General features: G+C 36.4%; 1 protein-coding gene across 3 annotated transcripts in view; it reads left to right on the top strand.

Annotated features, from left to right (window-relative positions):
* The window catches only part of FCHSD2 (FCH and double SH3 domains 2), a 255,934-nt gene that overhangs the window by 214,142 nt on the left and 28,568 nt on the right, over window positions 1–13,224 (top strand). For all 3 annotated transcript variants that reach the window (XM_037522929.2, XM_037522930.2, XM_037522931.2), the window contains one exon: window positions 5,916–6,032. In XM_037522929.2, the coding sequence (XP_037378826.1) occupies window positions 5,916–6,032 (117 nt within the window). The remainder of the gene's footprint in view (window positions 1–5,915; window positions 6,033–13,224) is intronic.

Genomic DNA, 13,224 nt, shown 5'->3' with positions numbered 1-13,224 from the left:
CGTTGCCTTTAACATTTGTGTGCAAGTCTTTGTATCAATATATTTTTATTTCTTTTGAGTTGCTGATAAATTTGTTTTTAAGAAACTGCCAACTTTTTCCAAAAGGCTGCACTATTTTGCATTTATGGTTTCTCATTTCTCCATCTTTGCCACCATTTTTTATTTATCTATTTGATTATGGCCTTTCTAATGGGTGTGAAATAATACCTCACTGTGGTTTTGATTTATGTTAACCTAATGACTAATACCATGACATTCATTGGACATTTATTTCACACTAGATACATTTCTATTTGCATTACATACATTAACTCATGCAGTTTTCGCAACAACCCTATTTTGTAGGTACTATTTTTTTTTAAAGATTCTTTTATTTATTTATGTATACAAGAGCTGGGGTACAGGCCAGAAGGTGTGGGGGGGTGAGAGATCCACCAGAGACAGAGTGGGGAACAGAACAGGTAGATTGACCAAAGTACACTACTGAGGGGAGCAGCAGGCGAGTCAGGAAAGGTCTGCTGCACCATATGGGTTGCTCCTTGGCTGGCCAGGGATCGGGGATCAAACTCATGATGCAGTGGCTGCGGACAGCTTCATAGGTTGCGTCTTAACCCCTTGCACCACAAGGGAGGCCCTGTAGGTACTATTTTTAATCTTTATTTTACAGTTGAAAAAACTAAGGTTTAGAAATTTGCTGAAATCCAGGAGGGTATTCATTCTTCCCTTAGGGAGAGGGGAGAAAATGTAGGGTTGGGTGGTAGAGTGCAGTGGATTATGGTGGAGGACTATGGGTGTCTCGGTGGTGGGTAAACTATGGTCACCACACCTGAGTGAAGAAAGCCTATATTGTGAAAAAAAAAAACAAACAAGGATGTAAAATAATGGTACATCATTAATAAAAAACAAACAAATAAATAAATGAAATTTGCTGAAGATCACTCAGCTAATACATGAGGGAGCCAGAAAAGTTTAGAAATTCTTTACTTGTATCTGAAATAGGAGTTGCAGGGGGCAAGCTAAATGATACCATCAATGTAGGTTGCAGGCAGATTTCATTTGGGTTTTATATATGGTTATATATGGAGAACAATGGAATGATTTCAAGCAAGACGGTCATATGATGAGGTTCATCATATGAGGATGGAGTCCCCTGCAAGATATTCCTTAATTTTATTTTGAATTTTATAACTTAAATTAAGGATGTACTGCTTTTGGGTTTAACACATTCTTTTTTTCATTCACTTAATAGATATTTATCATATGTATTTTGTCTAGATCTTTGTATTACATAAAGGAGTACTCAATAAATATTTGATCTAGATTTAGGTAAGATATAGTTAGGAAAGCCATAGGTCTTTTTAAAGTTACTACCATGATAAAATATAGCTCTTAAAACTGTCTTAAAATTAGGGGGAAAATAATAAGTTCATTTCAAATTCTAATATTTGCCCTACAGAAATTCAAAACATTCAGTTGAAAACATATAGTCACAGTATTACCATCAGGATTTAATTAAGTTTTAAAATTATTGTACCCTTTGGGAGTTTATGGTTTTCTTTTTCATTTTTTCTTTTTGGATTTTTATTACCTGTTGATTAATACAAGTTTCTTTTCATTTTATTTCAATATATGATTACTTTGATCATGCTTTAAAATGAGACACCAAAAGGTATTGACCAAAATGTTTTTTCAAAAGCCACAGTTGTCTATTGTGTAAAATCGCCAGCCACTGTGGCTTGAGTTCTATCCCGGGCCAGGCAGCTAACCCACTTGGCACAGCAGACCTCTTCTGTCTTGCCTGCCACTCCCCTTAGCAGTGTATTTCAGTAAATCTGCCTGTTCTGTTCCCCACTCTGTCTCTGGTGAATCTTCTACCACTCGCACCTCTAGCCTACACCCCAGTTCTTGTATGCATAAGTAAATTTAAAAATAAATCTTAAAAAAAAATGTATTATTGAATTTCACAGAGTATAATGGATAAAATATTTAACAGGATGCATAATATCTACCAATGAGCTGAAAAAGGAAACAAGTACAAGTCCCTTGAATGAGGGTTAATAAGATTGTTCCTAGCATATGACGTTCACCTAACAGCCCTAGCGTTTTTTTTTTTAATTGTAATTGGGTTGGAATGCCGGTATCTTATTATGGTTTTCATTCATCTTACATGGCCATCTCCTTTTCTGTCTCTCAAATTGTTATATTTTGGTTATAGACGTGAAAAATAATGAGTGGTTCTTATGTGAAAGTCAGCTTTCCTACCCTTATTAATTTGCCCTCCTAGGCACATGCTCACGTGTCTGTGCCTTTATGTTAACAGACATTTATTAGCAGACATTTAATAACTCCATAAATTTTGAAAAGACTACATTTTAATATTTTATTCTAAGAGAACTGGAAATTTAAAAAAATCTGTTAACATTGCTAGACTCTAAAAGTCACCGTAAGCTCACTTGTAACAGTTTGGCATTTGATTTTCTAAAAATAAAATTAAATCACAAGATACCTTACTTCTAAGTAAAAGCCTAGCCAGAATTTCACTGAAAGGTAATTTGTATTACCCAGTAATGCCTTTTTCAATATTGTTATCCTTATGTTAACAATATTAGCACTAGCTAAAAAGAACAATTAGTAAGACAATGTAATCACACAGCAAGGAATCTGAGTCAAATCTCACTGCAAGCCCTAGATCCACTGCTACGTGGCTTAGTGGCTTCCAGAAAAACATTGTTTCTGACCCTACATTTCCACACCTATAAATAGACAGTAGTCTCTCTCTTAGGATTGTTTTAAGAACTAATGAAATAGGGTCTCTGTAGGGTTAAAGTCTCAGCACTGTCAAGCTGTTGCCAGCCACTGCAGTATGAATTCCATCCTTGCCAGGGTGCTAACCTACATGGCACTGCAGACCTCTCCTGTCTGGCCTGCTGATCTCCTCAGCAGTGTATTTCAGTAGATCCACCTGTTCTGCTCCCCAATCTGTCTCTGGTGAATCCTCTCACCCCTACACCTCTGAACTGGGTGTTGACCCCACTTTTTATATGCATAAATAAATAAAAATAAATCTTTAAAAATAAAAAGAACTAATGAAATAATGTATGTAAAGCATTTAACACAGAATTTGCAAATGCAATAAATGATACTCTTTTGCAAAATTAATGTGGTTTTATAGTTTTCTAATTATAAAAAAGCATTAAGAAGTAAGATTTCACCTAAACTCTCAACTGTTTAAAAGTAACCACTGATAACATTTTGGTCAAAATCCTTCTGAACATCTCTCTACAGCTACATCCTTATATAGAGGTGGATACACAACTTTGTATACATAAATTTACAATATATAGATTAGAATTTGAACATTTTCTAATTCAGCAGTATGTCATTATTTTCTGTGATACCTAGAGTCCCTAACCATCTCAGAAATGTGACATCCTGCACTACTCACTAAATAATTTGTTTTTATATTGTCCATCTACAGTGCTTCTTTAAATTAGTCCTTGCAAATTTAAAACCCCAGGTGCATTAAAATTATGTTGGAAGAATATTTTTTAAAAATTTACAGACGCTTCTGTCCTGGAGCCAGGCTAGGCTTTCAGATATATTAACAAGAAATGTGGAACTCACTGGGAGAACTATGGGGACTACAATGATGCAAGGAAGTAAACAAATAAATACTAAAAAATAATACTAAAGAAGAAATGTGGAACTCACAGAGGCAGTAGCAGTAGAATAGCGTAATTTCCAGGTCTGACCCAGAGAAACAGTGTACCCACTGCTTACAGCCAATGCATCAGCCTATTTGTTCTTTTAAAATTAACAGCAGCACTAATAAAAATCTGAGATTTCATCTTATCTTCAGATTTCTTGTTTTTTTTAATATAGTAAATTTTTGAGTTAACATTTTGTTTGTAATATTCACAAACTTCAGATGTGTACAGCATTATAATTTGATACCTTTATGTTACTACTACATTATGATCCCTTCTAGAAGTCTAGTTTCCATTCACTTGACTCCTTTTACCCACTTTACCCACACTTCCCAACCCTCTTTCCATCTGGTAACCACTGCATCTAAGAGTTTGTTTTGTTTTATTTGTTCATTTGTTGTTTTTTTTTTCTTTATATTCTACCTGAAAAAAATTATACAATATTTGTCTTTCTCTGTCTGACTTGTTTCACTTAGCTTAGTACCCTCTAGGTCTATCCATTCTGTTGCAAATTGCAAGTTTTTTTTCTTGGTGAATAGTATGCCACTGAGTGTGTCCCCAGCACCTCTTTGCCCATTCATCCATCATTAGACAGATTTTGTCTGTAGTTTGCCTATTGTAAATGCTACTGTAATTGAATATAGGGATAGATGTCTTGATTTCAAGTGAAAAAAAAAAAAAAAAGGGAAGTCCAGAAAGGAAGTTAAGTTTCTCAGTTAGGATGACATGACTAGGACTCTCTAAAGAGCAAATTTATGACTGTAAATGTATTTGAGGAGTAAATGTACTTTAGATTTCAATGGCTACTTTTTAAGGAGCGAATAAATTTCTTAAGATAAAAGTCATAAAAATCCCTTAATTTGGAGATTGAAAAAATTTCCTTCCTCGGTCATCTATTTTAAATGAATTTTTAGTGGTAATTTAAACATGGAGAAAGAAGTCTCTTATTGTACAACTAGAAGAGGAATCTCAATCCTAAATTGAGTTTTGAGAACTTGTATTAAAATTTATAGCACTCAATAAATTAGTTCCTTTTCTCTTCTGTTTATTCTGTTCTTCCCCACACAGAATAATCTTTTCTTCATCTGTTGGAAACTGATTCTCCACGATATATTTATTCTCTTGTCACTCTGAAAGCACCATTCTAGTAATCTGGTGACCTGGCCCTCGCTTTGGAATCAGGACAGTGGGCTGTAGTTGTTTAATCAACCTACTCTGAGGGCATTCTGTGTATTCCTAGGCATGGCGCTAGCTGCCAGGAATGCAGAGATTAAGTACTGCTTGGGCCCTCAAATTGTCTAAAGGCAAACAGGAAATATTCATACAGTAGTCACAGTATTATGTGATAGTTGCTTGACATTAACCTTTCAACAAGTGAATAAATTAATATAATGGAGATATGTCAAAAGTAAAGCCACTACTGAATCTGTCTGAAAAGGTCAAGGAAGATTTTACAGAGACTATAGTATGTGAAATGAGATTGAATAATGAGTAGTAGTTTGTAAGTGGACAAAAAAAGATAAGGAAATTATTCTAATCGGAGGAAACAGTACTGAAAAGCACAGGCTTGTGTTTCAGTTAACACTTATTTTCCAGGAAAAGATCCTTCTGCTTCTGAAAAGACCAAAAAGAAATCCTTAGTGATCATTTAATCTAACACCCCCTATCTTTCATAAGATATTAAAACCCAGAGGAAGGACAAACGCTAGTTTGAGGTTTGGTGGTAAGTTGATGATGAACCTATAACTAAATTAAACCCAGTATCTCCAGGGCCAGAGAGATTTGTATTACTATGGTAGGATTATTTTGTGTTTTTTCTTTTCACTTCTATCCAATGATTCTCTAATTCCACTGAAAGCATTAATTTGCTTTTCATCTTTTAGCTGTGCAACAACTTTATGTGTCACAGTGGGTTGATGTGAATATTTTTTTCTTTGCTAAACTAGCTTCCTTCACACCCAAAATGGATTTTCCAAGTACTAAAGATGAAGCTTTAATGTTCAGCGATGTAAGACAAAAGACTTGTGGTCGTTTATGATTTCACACTGGATTCCTAGTCTTCTACAAATGTTCTGTGACATGAGACACTGCTTCCCGCTGTCATGTTTTGAGTGCTGATAAGTAAAGGCTCAGTGGTCCACCTGCAGAATGGTAGTCATTTCAATAAGGAGAGCAATACTTTTCTTTCTGTTCTCTCTTGTGTTGTAGAGCCGACAGTTAGAATCAGAAACTGGGACCACAGAGGAACACAGTCTGAACAAGGAGGCTCGGAAATGGGCCACACGGGTGGCACGGGAGCACAAAAACATCATTCACCAACAACGGGTAAGTATAATAGAGAGTCTTAGACTACATTAAGCCAAATATCAAACCAATTATTTATATGGAAAATATCCTATATATGTTTTTCTTTTCTACACTTTCTCAGCACTCAACAGGATGATACCAGCTATCTCCTTAGCTTGGAAATTTCGTTAAGCTCTCTAGCAGCAACGCTGTAATTTATCTGCTTGCAAGAGAATTGCCTAAGATGGAATGAAGTACATTCTACAATATGTAGCAATATGTAAATCTTGAAACTATTATGCCAAGTGAGAAAAACCAGACACACATTGATGATTCCATTTATATAAAATATATATATATAAAATATATATATATAAAATATCCAGAATAGGAGAATCGAGAGGCAAAAAGTAGGTTAATGGTTTCTAGGGGTTAAAGAGTGAAAAATGAGGTGTGATTGGTAAGGGATACAGCAGGGTTTCTTTTTGTGGTGATGAAAGTGTTCCAGGATGAGGTAGCAGTAGTGGTTGCATAATTCTGTGAATATATGAAAAGCCACTAAACTATATATTCACTTTATAAGAGTGAATTTTATGGTACTTGAATCATATCTCAATTTAAAAAAATAATTTTTCAAAAAGATAGTATTGTCTGAGCGGCTAGTGATAGCGTATTATACTATTTTTGGCCATGGAAGAAATATACATATGTTGAATTAGACTTTTCATCTCCAAGACAGATTTCTTGGAGACACAATTATAGGCATCAGACTCTAGCTTGAAATTCAGAATCTTGTCATCTGTGTCAGATTTGAAAGCAGATAAGGCTGCTTTGGTGCAGTTCCTCTAACAGAGCTTATCTAAGTCAAAGATTTTATGAACTACAGAGACAAGGCCCATATCCCACATATCCTATAAACAGTGATGAGATTAATTACTATGCCCTTATACTTTAAAATATAAAGCACATAAAAGAGTTCCCTCCCCCCATACACACACACACACACACAAAAGAATGCTTGACGTATTTAAAAGTAAATGTTCAGATATTAAAAATAAATCTGGTTCTTCTCTCTTTTGTCCAAACATGTTGTATCTTTCTGCTGGGAGGTAGAGACTGATTTCAACAACCTTTACAGTTCTTTATAGTATGACCTATGGTAGGCATTAATCTAGTAAGGTCTACTTAAAGTATTAAAATGAAATCATTAAAATGAAGTTTTCCCAACATTAAAACCAGTTCTGGTTTTGTCTGTGGTGAAGCAACTGGGATCACACTTTACCCTTCTAAATATAAGAACTATAAACCTGGTGTAAATATGTGAAACAAATATCTTCAGACATTGGACAACAGACAATAACAGGAATGTAGAACCTGATAGAGAAAAAAGCAATGAAGTTTCTCATGTGACCTCCCAGCCTTTTTGCCTAGAGACACTTTCCATATTGCAGTGTAAGGAGAAAACTCAAGCGGAACAACAGACTCATTGAGTGGAGGTGTTAGAGGTCACAGTTCAGAGAGGCTGATGTGATTTAAATTTTTAGGACACAGTGCCAAACAGCAGGGGATACAGAGAAAGAATTTCAAAAATCTAAATAGATCACCCCTTTAGTCTCTTGCTGAATACTGAACCACAAATGCATAGGGTGAAATTCTACAATACTAGATAAAGAATGACAATGGAGATAAAAGTGGAATAATTCCCAGAACTCACATAGGAAACTTGAACATATTCAAGTTCTGACCAACCTGAGTTAAGCTCTCTAGCAGCAACACTGCTTTCTAGCAGCAACCACATGGGATATTCAGGAGACCACAGAGGGATCGTATAGTGATAATGGGGCCAAATTAACTCTTGAAGAAGGCTACTTTGAAATTAACCTAATAGAACTTTTTTTTTTTTTTTTTTTTAAATATTTATTTATTTATTTATACAAGCACTGGGTGCAGTCAGAAGCGTGGGAGAGAATTCACCAGAGCCAGAGCAGGGAGCAGAGCAGGCAGAAGGACCGAAGTACACTGCTGAGGGGAGCAGCGGGCGGCAGGAGAGGTCCGTGCGCCATGTGGGACCCTCCCCCGGTGGCCGGGGAGCAGCCGGGGATCGAACTGGCGCTGCAGAGGCTGAGGGCAGCTTCGCAACCCAGCGCTCAACCGCTGCGCCACCGGGGAGGCCCCCTAATAGAACTTTTAAAAACACTTTCAAAAAGATCACAAGTCACTTCTTTGCTTGCCAGAAAAATATCTACTGTTCTTCAAAATAACAAAACAAAATCCAGCTTTCAACAACATAGTATTTACAATGTCAAGAATCAAGTAAAAATTGCTAGATATTAAATGAAGCAAGAGAATATAATCCATAACCAAAAGAAAAGTCAGTTAAAGCAGAACCATAATTGCTAAAGATGATGGAATTAGCAGATGTGGACTTTAGAATAATAAGCTCAGTTATTTTTTTAAATGAGCATATTGAGTGGGGAAAAAAAGGAAGCTAACCAAGTGGAACCAAGTGGAACTCCTAGATCTGAAAATATAATATTTGATGTGAAAAATTAGAGTAGCTACTACCCCCAAAATAAAATAACCATGAGCTTAAAAGATAGGAATAGAAACTACCTGAACTTAACTACCCAGTGATACAGGATCTATCATACTTTAAGAGTTAAGAAGAAACTCCTTTGGGAGACAGAAAAGAGTCAGCAAAATATTTGAAAAAAATAGAGCCCATATACTGTCCAAATTTAAAAACAACAACACAGTAAGCCCACAAAATTAAGGAGCTATACAAACCACAGGAGGCATAAAACACATAGAAAATCACAACAAAGCATATTATAATCAATTTGTTAAAAAGCAACAATACTCGATGGTAAAAGATGAAGTGTTTTATCCAAGATCAAGCAAGGATGTTCCCTTTGCCACTTTTATTCAACATAGTACTGGAATTCTTAATCACAACCATGAGGCAAGAAAATGAAATAAAAGACATCTAAATTGGGAAGGAAGAAGCAAAATTCTCTCTGCCACAAATTATATGACATAAAGAAAATCCTAAAAATCACACACATAATTGAGCTAATAAATTTGGGAAAGTTGCAGAATTCAAAATTAACACACAAAAATCTATTGCATTTTTATACACTAATAACAATCCAAAGGGAAATTAAGAATGCATTTTCAGTTACACCAGCATCAAAAAATTCAGACACCGGGCCTCCCCAGTGGCACAGCGCTTGAGTGCTGGGTTGTGAAGCTGGCCTCAGCCTCTGCAGCGCTGGTTCAATCCCTGGCCACCAGGTCAGGGTCCCACATGGGCACAGACCTCTCCTGCCGCCCGCTGCTCCCCTCAGCAGTGTGCTTCGGTCATTCTGCCTGTTCTGCTCCCCGCTCTGGCTCTGGTGAGTTCTCTCGCCCTCCCGCACTTCTGACTATACCCAGTGCTTGTATAAATAAATAAATAAATCTTAAAAAAAAAAAAAAAATTCAGACACCTTGGGAAAAAAATTAACCAAGGAGGAAAAAGAATTATACACTAAGAATTATCAAATATTGATGAAAGGAATTATTTAACACAAATAAGTAGAAAGCCATCCTGTGTTTATGGAATGGAAGATAGTATTAAAAAGACAATACCGGGCCTCCCCTGCTGGTGCAGGTGGTTGAGCGCCGTGCTGTGAAGCTGTCCGCAGCCTCTGCAGTGCTGGTTCGATCCCAGCCGGCCGGCGAGGGTCCCACATGGCACCCAGACCTCTCCTGTCTCACCTGCTACTCCTCTCAGCAGTGTATTTCATCAGTCTGCCTGTTCTGCTCCCCACTCTGTTTCTGGTGAATCCTCTCACCCTCCCGCGCATCTGGCCTGTACCCCAGTTCTTGTATAAATAAATAAATCTTTAAAAAAAGAAATAAAATTAAAAAATTAAAGGACAATACCATCCAAAATGTCTTATAGTCAGAGCAATTGCTATCAAAATCCCAACAGTGTGTTTGCAGAAATGGAAAACCCCATTCTAAAATTTGTATGGAATCTCAAGGAACTCCAAATAGCCTAAGCAGTCTTGAAAATTGAAGGACTCATGCTTCGTGACTTCACTTATTACAGATCTACAGTAATTGAGACATTATAGTACTGGCTTAAGTCCATTTTGTTTAGTCATTTTCATTTTACTTAGAATAGCCAACACAACTTTGAAAAAGTAGGAGAGCTTATTCTCTCTGGTTTTAAAAAAGAAAAAAAAACCTATAGTAACCAAGATATGTTGGTATAAAATAAACTTATAGATGAATGGAAGATGAATGGAAGAAAAAGTCTAGAAATAAACACATAGGTAGTCATTTGATTTTTAACAAAAATGTAACAAATTTGTAAAGATGATAAACAACAGTAAGATAATAAATAGTAAAATTTCATATAGCTGTGTTTTAAATTTATGACTTATTAGTATGCAAGGATAATTCAGCATTGAAAGTTGATCAATATATTTATTAACAAGGTAGAGATGAATAATTCTATAATTATATTCATAGTTGCCCAAAAAGTATTTGATAAAATTTATTATCCCTTAATGATTAAAAAATAAAACAAAGGCCTCCCTGGTGGTACAGGTGGTTGAGCACAGTGCTGTGATGCTATCCACAGCCTCTGCAGCACGAGTTCAATCCCGGCCGGCCGGGGAGATAACCACATGGTACGGCAGACCTCTTCCGTCTCGCCCGCTGCTCCCCTAAGCAGTGTATTTCCGTCAGTCGGCCTGTTCTGTTGCCTGCTCTGTCTCTGGTGAATCCTCTCACCCTCCCGTACATCTGGCCTGTACCCTGGTTCTTGTATGCATGAATAAATAAATCTTAAAAATAAATAAATAAATAGATAGATGAATAAATAAATAAATAAATAAGTAAATAAGTAAATAAATAAATAAATAAATAAATAAATAAATAAAAAAAACAAAATTCCCAGTCAGCTGGATTGAGACTTTTAACTCTGATGAGGATATCCTCCTAAATTTACAGAAAACATTATACTTGATGGTTGTATTCATTTTCTAAAACTTCCATAGCAAATAACCCCAAACTCAGTGGCTTAAAACAATACAAATTATTATCTCATGGTTCTATAAATCAAGAAATCTAGATGGGCTTGCTGGCTGATCATCTCTGCCTCAGCTTAACAAGGTGTCAGGTGGGTGGGCCTCAGGGGCAGAATTCGCTTCCAAGCTCATTCAAAATGTCAGAATCTAGTTCCTCGGTCCTTCCTGTAGCACTGAGGTCCCTGTTTCCTTCCTGGGGGCTACCTTAAGATCTTAGAAGCCTCTGTTCTGTCCTTGTTCATGGACTCTGCATCTCAGTTCTAGCAGTAATGGTGCACTTAATCCTTCTTGTGCTTGCAATTTTTCTGACTGCCCTTTTGGTCTGTCTCTCATTTCACTCCAGTCAGAGAAAATCCTCTACCTGTAAAAGGCTATGTGCTTAATTGCACTTACTCAGGTAACCAGAATAATTTCCCTTTTTTAAGGTCCGTAACTCTAATATCTCTAAATTATATCTTATATACACACAGTTTCAGGGGTGAGTGTGTGAATTCCTTCAGAGACCACTCTGTCTACTACATCATCACCACTACTTTTCAGTGTGTGGAAGAACTTAGCGTATTAATGAAAAAAAACCAGATGTTTAAATATTAGGGGGGCCTCCCCTGGTGGTGCAGCGGTTGAACGCTGGGCTGCGAAACTGCCCGCAGCCTCTGCAGCACCGGTTCAATTCCCGGCCACCAGTGAGGGTCCCACATGGGCGTGACAGACCTTTCCTGCCGCTTCTTCTCCCCTCAGCAGTGTATTTCGTCGGTCTGCCTGTTCTGTTCCCTGCTCTGGCTCTGGTGAATTCTCTTACCCTCCCGCGCTTCTGACTATACCCAGTGCTTGCATGCATAAACAAACAAACAAACAAACAAATAAATCTTTTTTTTAATAAATAAATAAATATTAGGTAAAGGTCATTATGTTTTCATATATAAGAGCATACATGTGAATGTTTCACATGTATGAACATGTCTTTCCAGTTTTCAGAGACTTACTAAAAGCATATAGGAGTGAAGTGACACTGTCTGGAAGTTACTTAAAATACTTAAGCAGGGCCTCCCTGATGGCGCAAGGGGTTAAGACGCAAACTATGAAGCTATCCGCAGCCACTGCAGCACGAGTTCGATCCCCGGCCAGGGAGATCCCCACATGCACAGCAGACCTCTCCGGACTCGCCCACTACTCCCCTCCACAGTGTATTTCAGTCATTCTGCCTGTTCTGTTCCCCACTCTGTCTCTGGTGAATCCTCTCACCCCCCACCACACAAACACCTCTGGCCTGTACTCCAGTTCTTGTATGCATAAATAAATAAATCTTTAAATAAAATACTTACGCAAAAAAAAAAAAAAAAAAACACAAAATGAATTTCAGAAGAATTAAATAGCTAAGTCCTAAACACCAAATTAGAGCTGGAAAAATAGAGAATATATTTGGTATATTTAGGCTGACTTTTTAAACAATACTCAAAGCACAGAGCCCATAAAGTAAAAGAATGATACATGTACGCATTTGAAAACTTAAAAGAAAACCTAAAAAAAAAAAAAAGGTAAAACAAAAGAACTTTTAAAACTCAGGAGAAAAGGACTAGAATAAGAGGAAATGTTTGTAATATAAATAAGAGAAAAAGAACTAATAGCCAGCAGCATATGAATTGATGCTCTTTCTATTAATCAGAGAAATGGAAATTGAAGTAATGAGAAAATCTTTACATACCATATTGTCAAAAGTCTCTAAGATTGACAATCCCCAATGTTGGTGAGATATAGAGAAACATGCTCTTTATTATATGCTACTCGTGAAAGTGAAGGTGCAACCTTTTGGGGGCAATTTGGCAACGTCTGTTAAAATTTAAATGTACAATATCTACATCTGTGCTCTTATTTTAAGTATTCCCATATGTGAACAGAACGTCATTGACAAGGTTATTTATACATTGCTATTTATAAATCAAGAAATTTGAAAATAAATAACAAGAGAATAAGAGTAAATAAAATGATACAGTTGAACTTAATTCTGTGGATTAGAGAACAAAGTCAATCTGTATACATATGTGAAAAGATTTCTGAGACATACTAAAGCAGAGATCTCATTTCATTATTTTTTAAAATGACAAAATTTCTGTTTCTACAAGTATGTAGGTCATATATAAGAAATGCTTTGA

This window comes from Talpa occidentalis, unplaced genomic scaffold (assembly GCF_014898055.3).
Source record: "Talpa occidentalis isolate TD23 unplaced genomic scaffold, MPIMG_talOcc4v2.1 talOcc4.3, whole genome shotgun sequence".
Lineage (NCBI taxonomy): Eukaryota > Metazoa > Chordata > Mammalia > Eulipotyphla > Talpidae > Talpa > Talpa occidentalis.
This window is presented reverse-complemented; position numbering and strand designations above follow the sequence as displayed.